Source organism: Sabethes cyaneus, chromosome 2, assembly GCF_943734655.1.
Source record: "Sabethes cyaneus chromosome 2, idSabCyanKW18_F2, whole genome shotgun sequence".
Taxonomy (NCBI): Eukaryota; Metazoa; Arthropoda; class Insecta; order Diptera; family Culicidae; genus Sabethes; species Sabethes cyaneus.
Window position 1 is genome coordinate 209411851 of NC_071354.1, and position 14900 is coordinate 209426750.

Here is a 14900-nt window from a genome sequence, read left to right on the forward strand (position 1 = left end):
TCTGGATATGCCAGAAAATAATGAAAATAATTAATCGAGTTTTAGAAGCACTGTTTGTGAATAGAATCACATAACAACAATTTAGTGCAGTTTGAAGATGAAAAAGGAAGATTGGATCGAGTCCGTGATCGAGACTCAAGACACACTTGTGCTGATACCGATAGGTAAATTTATTCAAAATATGATAATTTACCCTATTATTCGCATAGCGTCGTCTATTACACAATTTTTTTATTTTTTCTCTCCATTTTCTCCCATTCGTTAGTCAGACGTCTGATCCAAAAGTCCAGCCAAACAAGTTTTTCATTCAATAAAATCTTCAGCGAATCAATCCGGATGTGAAATCGTGAGTTTGAAGAGCATATTAGAAGGTTCTTCTGGAATCAACAGAAAGACCGAACGATTTTGTAGGTATATTGTTCATCACATCTAATAGCCCTGAGTATTTTCTAATTTCAATTTCGAATATGTTATATATATTGGACTCCTGGGTGACCACTTTCCTGCTTGCTTTTGCAATGCTTTTCCAATTCCCCTAAATATTGTGTAAACTATAGTATACTAAAATTGCAATATCTCCTTCTAGTTGGACTTGTACTCCTAAGAATGATTGATTTGTTTACATTTTTAATTTTATCTTAATTGAAAAGTTGTGGATGCCTGAAAATAAAAAACTAATAATGGTTTAGAAGTAAATATTATACAAAACGGATCATAAATATATTTAATATGGATATAAAACTTTTTTACATATAGAATTTACTGGTTGCATCTTTCTCATCTGTCGAGCTGTCGTTCAATCAGAAAAAGCAATCACAATTGCTGCATTGCCAGAATGATGTTCTGCAGTGCCTTTTGGGCATCCGTCGAAGGAAACCGGCGCAGCACATTCATAGCGGCCTGGCTATGTTTCTCCTGCAGATTTCTGGTTCGCTCGAGCCCAGGACCCCGGCAAATTTCCTTGTGCAAAGCACTGTAGTCGACATCGTCCACCGAGTTGCGCCCCTTTTCGATGATTTTATAAATGCTTGGATCGTACTCCAAGTGGAACAGTACCGGGGCAGAAACCAGACTGAATTGTGCGCCTACAATAAGACAGTTATTCCTGTTAATCATTTGATTCAACTTGTTTAGTGGAACACTTACCTAATGGAAGTTCACTCATTAGGAAAGGTTGAAGCTCAATAGACGCATTCCATGCCAATGACATATGTTTACCGAATAAATAACCCTGCTTTTGCAATTCTTCGGGATGTCCGGCCAACATTAGGGCACCGTGGCAACTTTTTCCCAGTAGACTACCACCGCCCAAAACATGTCTAAGCGACCACTCCTTCTCCGGATGGCCCATAATTCCGTCGATTATCATCGGTTCGAGGTTGTTTTGCACGTCTCCGAAGTCTAACTCTTCCAAAGTACATTCGGGAGTGATTGTTCCGGGCGGTTTATCCGGTTTTGAAGGAAGAGGACTATTCTGATCATCACTATCTCCAATGAAGGCCGACTCGGCCAGATCTCGATAGGCTGAAGTCATCAACATGTTCAAGTCTTGATTCCTAAAAAAATAATAAAAAACCAGTTTGTTGCCAGAAGTATCAACAACAACACGGAACAAACCTCAAACTTGCAATCTGTTTACTCGCATGAGCCAACAGGTAATCACCCCCAAGGAGAGCAATTTTGTTCCCGAAAATCATATCGCTGTCGCCGCTCAGATCATTACCGGCATTGTCCATCGACTGAAGGTTGATGATACCATGATGAATCAGCTGCGAACTGCGGATCATTTCCGTAACTTCCGCCAGGGCTCGCTGGGAATGCAGCACTCCAACGCTTCGGTCATGGTCCATCTCCGGTACCGATTCCGTGTGACCGGCTGCTTTGGAAATCAGCAGAATAATCAGCCCCCAGGCCTGCTGACTTTTGTCATTGTAGATAAGGGATCTAGAACGAGAAACAACAACGGTTACGGTGACTAATTTTACTGCTAGATGAGGTTTAGTTTAGGACTACAATCAATAAAAAAACATAGTAATAGTCCCGCATAAAAACAGCTATTGCAGATTTGTTTGTATGATATGTATTTATCTCTCAAAAGAAAAAGACTTGAATCACCTGGTATTTCAATAAAACAGAATGTCATTAGGCCTAGCATTTTCTGCTGAACGGTCAAAGCTTTATGCCAAGCTCCACACAAAACAAGTTTTGTCGCCAACGCGAGCAGAGCTTTAAAGAACACTGTGTACTGATTAAGTATGCCAAACTGGTTTCTAGAATACAATCAGTTGAAAGTAAGAGGTATGCTGGATAGTGTCTCTATTTGGGGTGTATAACCGATACTTGAACTGCAACTGTCCTCCAAGTGGCTCCAAGTAAAACTCTATAACGTGTTCTACCTTGATGCACAAATTATACTGTTCAACAAAGGTTTTAGCTTCACGGCAAATGACAATTATGGAACCTGTGGAACTTAATAATGTAAATATTTGAAGTTTAACATCGCTGGTAAATTAGGTGCACCCACCGATTGCGATGGAAATGAGAACGCATGGTTATTTTTTAATTAACCATATTTTAAATACATTAAAAATTATTAGGAGAACTTTACCATTTACATATGAGTAAATAATAATAATTTTTTTTATAAAAATGTAATCTTTTATCATTTTATATTTTTATCCCAGGTCGATTTTTTCGTTTCTTACCAATCAGTGTATTTGTGATCAAAACAACAAACAGCACCTTAAAAAGCTTTACAGGAAGAACAGATCTAATGTATGCAAAACTTGATACTGCAGCTTCACGTTTCAATTAATCAATCAAGTCAGTGGGCTATTCACTAACAGGGGATAACATCAAAATAATCGACATGAATACTAAGTGAATGAATTTTAACCTAACAGCGGTGGTGTGGTAAACTGTGTCAATAGTGCGGAAGCAAATGTTGCGTACCAAGCAACGTAAAGCTCAACTCAACTTTACGTACAACAACACATCATCAATATTCCACTGAGCGGTTTGAAGGGGATCTCCTTGGGGTCAGTGGTTTTTTTTTCTCAATCACCATTTGGACACGGTGAAACAAAATTGCTTTTCCGAAAAATACACAACACAACAACTTTGCTTAGTTGGATGGTCAGTTTCACCAGGCCCACCATCAGCAGCAAGCAGCCAGCGCGAGCGCAGCGTGGGCAATTGCGAATGGAATGGCTACTTTGGCGGTCACGCATCTTTTTACTACCAATCGCAGCTGCATCTGTTGGTCGATAGACTGGCCGGAAAGTTGTGATAGAAATTAGATTTGACTAGTCAATTAATTATTAAAAGATTTATTATACTTGGTAAGAATACATGGTTAAAAACTGAGTTCCATATTTCGAACTGCGAAATTTTTAAAATCTTGTCCAGTCTACCGTGCGCATTACGACATTGATTTGTCTTAGCCACCGAATTTCGATGAGATTTTTCGGCGTACAAAGGCAATCTGATGAAATACACGTTCCATTCGCCGGAGTAGAGTGAACATCAGACATCCGCATGCTAGATTATGTGCACTATAACGTGTCTAATCAGTGATGAATTATGTGAGTTACGATGGGGTGTTATACAATATATACATCGTATAGGGGATTTCCCGATGCTTTTATAAAATTTTAAGGTGATTTAGTAGAAGCAAGCTTTAATCAAAAAATCATCTGTGATAGAAATGCAATAGAATAATTAAGATTGCAAGGCATTTTAAAATGTTCCAGACTGTAACTTACAAACCTAACTACCTACTTGTCCACTTCAATTTATGACATTTTTTGCGTCAAAAGTTCGCCTTAACTGCACTTTTGATTTCCATTTTCTATATAAGATTGGATATCGATAAAAGGTAAATAAAATGTCTCATAAAATCATCAACCGGTGATTGTGCCCATTATAATTGCAAACAAAATGACATTAACAGTAGTTAACCTGTAAAACGTCTATTACACAACAACAATGATTATTCGTGAGTACTCAAATACAACGCTTAGCAGTACATGGTTTCGAACATGTAATATCCTGACTGCAAGAAAGCTTCACTGCCACTCATAACGGGTGACAACTAAAATTTTGGAATTTTTTTTCTCAAGGTGTCAAAAAAAGACAAATATACATGAAGAAGATCTGATTTATCGAGGTTGACGATAAATTATCCATTTTTGAAAAAAATAGTGTACATTTGAAAACGGTTCGTAATCGGCTTTTCGGCGAAGCTTCCGTTTGATGTCCGAACAGAAGCGTTGTACGGCCGTCATGTCAACTTTGCGAATGCATCTCTTGATTCTACCAATCAACTGTTTGCAATTCGTGGCTTTCCAGTTATTTTTGTTCACCAAGGAACTCAAAATCCCGAAGAAATCTTCGACTGGGCGCACTGAGACAGATTTTTCGGGTTGTGGTTTTTGGGTAATAATGGGATCGAACGAGTATCCAGGAACGATTGTGTTTTTTGGCATAATGCGATGATGCTCTATCCGGCTAAAACACGTATTGTCCATCTGCATGATGTTTTTGTAGATACGGGATCAAAATTTTCATCAAACATTCGTCTGGTGCATGTTAATTGATAGCCAAACCAGAGGGCTTGTTGTTGAAGAACCGAGAAACAGAACGATGTCCTTCTGCGTCCAGAATTTTGGCTGATTCGCTTTTTAAATATTGTACTGCATACTTTTTGCCGAGACTCCTGTGGCAGTTCGTAGAAATGTACAACGCGCTCCCGAAATGCTTCTTGTTCCGGCGTTATTTAAAGCAATACAAGGCAAGCATAAACAAAACAAAAAATATTAACAAAAAGAGGAGAGAGAGAGAGAGAGCTAACACATACATATTCTTATTTCTCTCTGAGCTCGTTTGTTGTTGAGTATAGAGGCCTCAAATAAATTCCAAAATTTTAGTTGTCACCCGTTAGGCGCAGAGCTCAACCATACACTGAAACGAGAACCATAGTCTCTCGTACCATTTCCCTGAAAATGCTTGCTTTCAAAAGTACCATGAAAATGCTATTTAATTTTACCAGGGTTCTTGTATAAGCAACATGTTCTCAGTTAATTTTACAACCTCTCTTGATAAACTCTAGTAATTTTTACCACGATTCTGTTATTGTTACTATGCTTCACGGTAATGCATAGTAATTTTGGCCAGAATAATGCTTAAGCCAAACAGAAATCTTTTTAGCTAAAATTTAGTGATGCTTCTTCTTATATTTACCCTCTAATATATTTTGTTCTGCCTTGAAATTTCTTTCTGTGTATGCGCTATACAGGGTGTTAGGTAGCACGGTGCAAATATTTCAGGGGTGATAGAAGCCCACATTTGACGTAAAGATCCTTCTAGCATATCTCTTGATCAAATCTCAATTATTACAGAGATAATAAACATTTTTAGTTGTTGGTTCTGTTTTTCTTGAATTAGCTCTAGTACACAAAGTATGCTAGCTATAGCTCAACTCTAGTGTTTTCATTCGAAAGCTGATAAAATTTTGTATTGAAAATAGTCCTTGAACCTTCATGAAATTTCTTAACTATTCAGAAGCAAAAAGCTTTGAAACAATTGTTTCTCGAGGCGTTTCAATCAAATTTCATCTAATCAGAAGTGTGATAAAGTAGATTTCTTTTATCTATCATTATTAATTTCTGGTATGGTTTTTGATGTGAAACGCCTATCTCTGTTAGCTTCGTTGCAGGTCGAAGGCCGTGAATATTTTCTATGGCATTTGGCCATTCGTGATTCAGTCATTATCATTATATTTACTATACCATTTATCATTTCGTCCCTTTGAGTTTCAACCATTCGTGATTAGGTCATTTGTGTTTCGGTCACTCGTAGATAGTCGGAAGACCTCTCCCTATATGCACCCTATCACCCTACATGCAATGCTTTTTTAATTGAATCGATTCGAAATGAATGAATCGAATTGAATCGATCGACCTCTTGCTAGCTAATGGCGGATTGCTTTACGTACATAAAACCAACTGTATATTATGCCTTCCGCACATTAAGTCTATCGTTCATTATGCCTATCATCCATTATGCCCAATGTTCAATACCAATACTACGAACAAGGAAAGAAAACGGATCAATCGCCATAGGACAGGGCAAAAAAACCATTTCCACTATTCCTCAGTGTCTGTTTTCGAAAACAGACACTGAGGAAGCCTGCAAGTCGTAGGCGAAATACGTATCTGTCATTGAATAAAATACATATAGTAGAATTAAATTGGATAAGTTTTCTTATTTTTTATTTTTACATTTCCACTATGTTTACGAATCCTATCGCTGTCACCTTTGATACGCAGCCCGTGCAGAGCTGCTACCTAGAGTTCTGAATTGAGAGACTGGCCATGGGACAGTAGCTCGCGGGAACTTATCATCATTAAACCAACGACACACGTTTCACGTAATCAGAGAGTGTCGTTGGTTTAATGATGCGAGTTTTTGAGTGACATGGCCAGTCTCTCTATTCAGAACTCTACTGCTATCTAAGAATAAATATAGGGTAAGGAACGAGTTAAGCAGTGTCACCTATTTTAATCAGTTGAAAATAAATGAGCCGAAAATGCACTTTTGAATTCATATTTTCAAAATCTTTTGATAGGATCATCTTCACAAATCACTTAACCATACATTTGATTCACACAAACACAATTTACTGGGTTTCCGACAAGAAATATGATGAATTAAAAATTGATGTCCAAAAACGTACATTTTTCAGCTGCTGAAGGCAATCGCCACCTCGCTACTAACGAATCCATCACATTTTTCAGCACTGATTACAACCACTCTAAAAGTCAAGCACTCAATTGTCACATACCATATTATTCACTCTCTTTTTTCTATTATCTAAGGTTTTGTCACTAGCCGAAAGTTTTATTATTTTATAACAAAACTGAAAACAAATTCTGAATTGACGGAACCTGTTCACCAGTAGCAGCTGCTGCAGCAAAACTGATAAACTATCGTGTTGCCAAGACACTGTTTCGGTTCTGGAAATAAGAATTATAGGTTTGAAATTAACTGCCTCCAATGGTGAAAACGTGGTTCAATACTTTCAAGAGAAATGTATGTTCATAATTAATTTTTCTTTCTTAAAAACAACAGAAAAGACAGCTTTTTCAATAATTTTCGAAGATTTTCTCAGTGATTTAATGAAGCAACGATGTGTTTCAATGTTATTTGCTTTGACAACACTGTTCTGAGTCGGACCGTGCGTACTGCTATGTTTACCTCTTTTGTTCTCGCACCATCCTTATGAACAGCGAGTGAGACGTCAAACTCGCAGTTTCCAATAAGAACACTAGAGAATAAAAGAGACGACGAATACCGTTTGCCGAACGGTGCGGTGAGTGTATGCCCCGATAAACAATTTAGACAGATGGCATTTCACGCATCTATGCCGATACGCTATGCCGATTACGCATCAGATGCCGATTAGTAGGTCGCGGATAGGAACGCGAACTTACTGAATAGGGGGAAAAGTTCGAGGGATTTTCACGGGCACGTAAAAAAATCAGATTTCAAGATTGCTTAAAAAAGTACCTTGAGGGTGAAAATATGTTCGGTCTGATCAAAATTAGTTCCAGCGCTCCAACTTTTAAAGCGGAAACTCAAAAGTTTAGCACAACAATAGTGTCTTCCAATGGTAACAGCTTGAAGAACTAAAGGTAGCAAGAAGATTGGTATGCTGATATCCCTCACTTAGTCAACCCATCGCTTGTAATAAGGTAAAACATTCAGTGACCCGCTTAGACTGCTTAAAACCGGTTCTTTACCCTAGCTATTGCATCACAAAACTACGCGCGCGCACTGGATGTAGCTCTGCCTTCCTCCGTGGAGCTAGATGCTTCGACCCTCGAATACGGATGGAGTATGATACGCTCGGCCGTCGACGAGGCCGCAACCGTGATGCTAGGTAAAGAAACCTAGAACGCACGAAATGATTGGTTTGACGGAGAATCCCAACAAACAATGGAGAGGAAAAAAGAAAGAATCTGACAAATATCGACGAGCGCAGAATGAGTTGACCACGATCCTGAGGAGGAAAAAGCGCCAGAAGGAGGACAGAGATCGTGAGGAGCTGAAACAACTATTCTGGGCTAATTACGCGCGCACTTTTTACAAAGAGATGAACCAAACTCGTAAGGCCTACACACCTAAATCTGACATGTATAGGGTCGAGGGAGGGGATCTAATCACAAACAAGTGCGAGATGGTTGACAGGTGGAAGCAGATGAACATCTCAACGGCGACATCGCAGAAGGAGACGCAACGGAAGTTAACCTTGGAGTGCCGACAAACGACAACAGCGTGCGGTTTCCTGATCTTTACGAGACCCGGCGAGAAATCGGTCAGCTAAAGAATAATAGAGCCGCCGAAAAGGACCGACTCCCGCCAAAACTCTACAAAAATGGCCAAGAATCGCTAACAACGGCACTTCACTGGATAAGTTCAAGGATTTGGGAGGAGGAGAAATTACCGGAGGAGTGGATGGAAGGTGCAGTCTATCGCATCTACAGAAAGGGCGGCCGGCTAAATTGCTATAACTACCGCGGCATTACGTTGACGCTGGTCAACATCGCCTACAATTTTATTGCGTCGTCCATCCCCAATAGACAGAATTCGTAAGGTAGTAGCAGGCGGGCTTTATAGGGGTCCATACTACTATCATGGATCAAATTTTTACTCAACGACAAATCTTCCAGAAATGTCGAGGGTACAATGTGCCCACGCATTATATTTTCGTGGACTTTAGGGCAGCATACGATACAGTTGAACACGAACAGCTATGGCAGATAATGCACGAGTACGGTTTGCCGGAAAAACTGACGCGGTTGGTCACTCTAAAATCCTTTAGAATCGCGCAGAGGGTTGCGGCAAGGGGATGGCTTGTCCTGGATGTTATTCAATATTGCCATTTAAGGTGTGATCCGGCGAGCGGACATCGATCGAGAGGAACGATCTTCGGCAAGAGTACGCAACGTCTATCCTTCGCAGACGAACTCGATATCATTACTAGAAACCTTGGGATGGCGGAGGTAATCTACGCCTGACTAAAAACGGAGGCTAGGAGGATAGGGCTACAAATCAATGCGCCGGAAACCAAATGTATGGTAGGAAGAGGCTCCAGAGGAAGCAACGTTTACCTTCCACGGACAGTGACTATTGACGGTGATGACCTGGAAGTGGTTGATGAATTCATATATTTGGGATCTCTGGTCACCAGCAACAAAAATACGAGTAAGGAGATTAACGACGCATTTAAGCTGGAAATCAAACTTACTTTCCTCTTCGCAAAACGCTTCGATCAAGGAGCATACGCCGCCGCATGAAGCAAAGCAAAGCAAATCCTAGGTGTTATATTCCGTTATCGAAACTTGCTCTTCTGTTTTTATACGACAGACTTCGCAGCCTGCTGTTAGAGTACAGGACGATTCCAGGGCCAGTTGTTACGATCCTATTGACTCTAACAGCCTCTCCCAGCCGGTATTCGAACATACGACGACTGGTTTATCAGGACAGCATCATACCTCGAGACCAGCTGGGAGGCACACATACAACTTAAAAGTTATCACCGTCATCTGTAGAGGGCGTACTGATCCTGTTCGTCGAGGTTTGACAGAGCGCCCGAGGGGTGCTAATATGTTATTTTAATTATTTGTTTCGTTTTAGCTCATCAAGCACATCCTACTGTACGATGAAAACTTTAGCCGTAATATGTTTAAATAATGCACAAGCATATTAGAAGGAAAAATTAAATAAATGATTGGATATCAGATGCCCTGCTGTAAACACAATTGACGCAATTGTATTTCACTCGAAGGATTGCTGGTGAGATTGTTCTACTTTTGCCCATATATACTATATATACCTTATCTACGATGTGTGAAACCTCATATGCTAATGCTAATGCTAAAGACACAGAACGTCAGCACGTTGAAAGACTCCGCCAGAACTTAAATTAGAGATAAAAAGCGCTACCTAGAAGAGTATCAAGAATGGAAGCAGCTGCATCGTTCTGAGATAACGGAAACCCAGACACTCGGCGCATCCCACAAAGTATTTGTGCTGCGGATCAAATTGGGTTAAGATAATAAAGGTAATATCCTGATGAATGATCGTGAGGTGTTCGAATCGTGAAAGCAGCTTTTGGACAAATACTTGAATGGGGCCCTGGTAGAGGACCTTGGCGAAAGAGAAAGTAATTCGGGGAAGAGGTGCGAACCTCAACAATGGCATCGGAGCACAGCTTATTAGAAAGGGCCTAGAAAAACTGTGTACATTTTTGGATACAGAACGACTTCCGGTGGGTTGGAAGAATGGGACCTGCCCTGTGCCTACAAGAAAGGCGATAATAAAGGCGATGGACAGTAAGAACTACCATTCGATCTCCGTTCTTAATAACTCGTAATTTTCGAGAAAAAACTGCTAAGAATGGTCTTTGGCAGCATACAGGAAAACGTATATGGTGGCGAAGGATCAACTATGAGTACGCATAGTTCTACGACGAACCCAGTGTTCGAAAGATGGCTAAAGCTGGACGGATACGGTAGTGCATTTTGCAAGAATGCCGGACAATTGTACTGCGACGATGGTGTTTGTTTCAAATCCAGGAGGAACAAGACGACCAGGCGCGCAGCGAACAAAATGATTAGAACAAGTAGGGCGACATCTGACGGCGACTATCACGGTGTAGAAGTAGCTGGACGACAAGACGGGGCTTTCAAAAAAGGGGGAATAGGATAGCCATTCACAAGGGAAAGGTTCGAAAATGTAAAAAGGGTTTTCTCTCGCTACTTATGAATTACCGAAAATTAGAGAGATTTACAAGTAGCTGGGGGATAACAGAAGGGGGGAGTTGAGAACAAGTAGATACATTCAAATGAAGGAAAAGGGTTTTGTTTCTTGCATTATGACTTTCGTTACAAAAACAGATGTACAATTGGCTGAGAGACAAAGGGGCCCCGAGTATCATCGGGCAATCAGCTAGTTATAGATAAAAACATTCAAGAATATAGAGAAAGTTAAAGCCCAAAAAAAATCGTGGCTTTTGGACTCTTAAAGTTGCTGGCTTCCTAATTCAGTCGGCCTACCCCTCTTTGCGACCTTAATTATCGACATGGTATCTTGTGAATCTTCCATTCTCGTTTGTCATTTGAAATTTATAGAGACAAAAGAGATTGGCAAATTGCACCGGTTTGAATGAAACACATTAGAGACATTCGGTGCAATCTTAAAATTCAATCAATTGACCCAATCGTTGCGAGGCTACGACGCCTTTCATTTGTAACCTTAATGTTTTGGCCCAGCACATGGATGAAACAAGCATTCGTAATCGTTCTCGAAGATCAACGACTTTCACGATAGGGGTTTACTACCTTTTTGGTGAACATAAGACATTCCTAAGTAGTTGACACAATTTGCTAATAGAAAGTGCCAGAGGTTGGTATTCTCATGCACAGTCCTTCTGCTTTTCATTCGATGTAGAGGAAACAACTGAGAAAACTACCAAATAGGCTTTATGTCGAAAACACTTTGCAACGCACAAAAAGAAAAACAATTAGCAGGTCGGAAGTTGTTCTGTACTGAATAGTCTTCGCTGAACCGCCGCCCATAGACTATGTCATTGTTTATCTATGTTTTATTTATTTGCCGGTTTGTTTTTGTTCATAATTGCCTTTACCTGTTTGGTACAAGTTTTGTTCAAGCAGAAGTGACATTCAAGCATTTCAAATATTATAATATTCTTGAGTGTCTTACTAGAATCACATGAATGAGTGAAGCAGAAAATATCCTTTCAGTTTTATTATTACGCAAAAGATTCACTACTGAAAATATTTGTTTTGCAATTAGTGTTTGCGAAGATTGTAAGTACCCAACAATCAACAATACGGCTATGTTTTTAATATTCTGAAGTGCAGTGAACACTTGGAATTATATGACAGCAAAATTGTATGGATTATTTTGCTCTTCACTCAAATAAGTCGTTTGAGTAGCTTGAATAGTCTATGTTAATGCAGAAATAATGTAAACTATGAGTGAGAAGCAGAGTAATGGCCATCTAAGAGCTCCATTGTCCTTAATGGCGACCGAATATCGAATCGAACTTTCGAATTAAACCGCGCAAATCTAACCAAAACCAGTTTCAGATTTTGTGTGGTTTTAACCTTCTGGGACCTCAATATGTCAGTATTGAATCGTTGAAAATTTAAATTTGTTAAAAAAATACCATGTTTACGAAAGTGGTTTACGAATTTGACCAATATTTAGACCAAATTTGATTAGCATAGTAGGTATAATACAGATTTCAGAAATTTCGATTGTACTTAGTAGAATTGCTCTAAAGGAAACACCGCGCTTGAAGCAAACACCGCGCTAGAACTGCTGCCAAAATGTTTTAAACAATCATGTTGTTCGCGTAACTGGGTGCCCAAAAGTAACCAAAACTTTAGATTTCTGTGTAATTTCTTCCAATAATATCAAAATCGACCCAGCAACCATGCAAGAGCACTTCATTTTTGAACAGCGCGGGTGATAACTTTCAATGAAACTCACAATATATAGCTCATCTTGAATTTGCATGGTCCATAATTGACTCTTTCGAATTTGTTGGAACTTCAATCGAAAGACGCCACTGTTGAAGTATGCAAATTGAAGACGCATGAATTTGTTAAAATAATAAATTAACAGCAGAATTAAAAAGAAACGCTCCTTCTTTGTGAATCTGAGGGTTAAACATAATTACTACTTAAATTAAGCATTCCGATGAGTAGACTTTCTTGACGAGCAAACACGTATATAGAAATTAATATTTACCAACTTATTCCACTTGTGAAGAACGTAAAAACATAAACTTTTAAGTTAACTACCACCATTTTCTAAAAATAAGCAAATCTATATTATAGAATATAGATTTTTATGAGACTAAATAAATTTAAATAGTCTATGAATTAAACTATCTGATGCATAAATCCACACTACCATGAATCACTTTAAATGCTTGATAAATTTAATTTCACACTCAATTCACTAGCTAACGAGTTTCTGTTCTCAATGGTGTCCCATATTAGCCTTTTCGGCGACCACAGTCGTAAACACTTAAATTGAGCACTCAAAACATCAACGCCACAAGGATGCGCAATTTCCCATTCAAGTACACTCACTTGGCCGACTTCAGCAACGGATGATTGCTGCCAATCAGTTTGCGCAAATGCAGCGCCACATTAGCGATTTCGTCGCTCAGCAAAAATCTCAGATTCAGAAACGACGTCGGATAGCCAACGATCTGTTCGGCCTCGCTAACGGCACGGTTCCAGTCATGCTTCTGGACCGCCTTGGCCGTGGCAAGCTTCTCACCCGCCCGGGAACTGGCACTGATCCGGCGAGCCTGTAGCGGGGCCTCCAGCACTGTCTTCACCGTTCGAGCACTCGAGGGGACACTTTCTCTGCGACCGTCACCGCTGCTAAGGATGCTAAGAACGCGAAACTGCGAACCATCGAATGCTGCTGCTGAGGAGCTGGTCCTAAGCAGACCACGCGACACGACCAACCTGCTGAGAGCCATGATGTTGACTGTAAATTTAAATTTTACCGCCATCGTTTGCAGTATGGTAAGCTCCAAGAGTCGCATGCTGTCGTCCAGGGGGGCTGCTTTGTAAATTGGTTCCCGCACAGTTTTTTGTTTTGCCTACTTCGCACTGCAGGCTGAGTTTCACAGCCGAAACCATTTTCGTACTTTGATGTGAATCCTTGCTTGCATCTTCTGGTAAAGAGCATCAATATAATTAAAAGCGGTTTAAAAACCCATGTTTTCTCGGAAATTTATTAGTGGTAATTCGGTGGTAAGGAATATTTTTTAAAAAATAATGTTGTAGCTGGAAAGAGTATGGTTAATTTCAATGTGCCTGAAGCGGGCCAGCCACGTCAAGCTGAAGGTGCTAATAATAAAGAAAATTCAATTGAATTTAATATTGTATCATTAATTTAATAAGCAGGTAACCCGTTAAATGAAGATTACATACAGAAGAAACGTATAAACGTGCAATAAGTACATGCCTTTGCATGTTCTGCAACATAGCGAAAGTTAATTTCTGACACGTTCAAAAAATGTAGAGAAGTTATGAAGCTCTAACAGGCAGTCACTTGTTTGAATAATGGAACAGGTTATCTTATACGTTCAAGCTATTTGAAAAATTTTACACCTACCCACTCTGCTTTTGGAAATTTTCTCAAAAACCGATAAAACATTATGGCTTTAGGGACTTCGAATAACTTCGTATTTTTTGTTGTTCATAAATGTTTTTTGATGTAGATATTCAACAGGGCAGACTTTCAAGGCGAATCAAGACCAAAAACGATTTTGATTATCAATCTAAACGGGCGCAAGATTATTTGACGTGCCTGTGTATTAGTATGAAAATTGGATTTGAGAAGATAGAAAATAATGTCGATGCAGACTAAAAACACGGAAAACCTCCCAAAAGATTCAAAATTGTTGAACGTTACGGTATAAATTTGTTTTTAACAAGAAAATTCACTTCTTTCTTATCCTAAACGCAAAAAATCAGGTAGACTAAAGAGCATCATCCGCATCAACTACAAACTCGAATAGCTTTGGTAGAAACAGATGCTCTGTGTTTTTATGAATCAAAGAGCCTATTGAAACACAAAGCCTACAAAACTCAAGACTGGGCATTCTGCTAAATCTCTACGGACAGGGTCAATACGCCCTCTACGGGCGACGGTGGCAACTGTTCGTTTGTGTTTGCCATCATTCTGACATCACTATTTTTTTATTCATGATGGAGGCGTTAGAGGCGCTACATTTCCTCTTCTGGTTCCCGTATAAAACCTTTGCCCAGGAAACTGTTTGA

The 14900-nt window shown here is 39.6% G+C and overlaps 1 protein-coding gene across 1 annotated transcript; it reads right to left on the bottom strand.

Annotated features, from left to right (window-relative positions):
* Positions 1-813: 813 nt before the first annotated feature.
* On the bottom strand, positions 814-13591 carry LOC128737461 (all trans-polyprenyl-diphosphate synthase PDSS2-like). Its single transcript, XM_053832099.1, has 4 exons — positions 13191-13591; positions 1618-1944; positions 1147-1556; positions 814-1085 (listed from the first exon to the last, which is right to left on the bottom strand). The coding sequence occupies exons 1-4, from the start codon at positions 13589-13591 to the stop codon at positions 814-816; spliced, it is 1410 nt and encodes a 469-aa protein (XP_053688074.1).
* Between the last annotated feature and the right edge of the window lie 1309 nt (positions 13592-14900).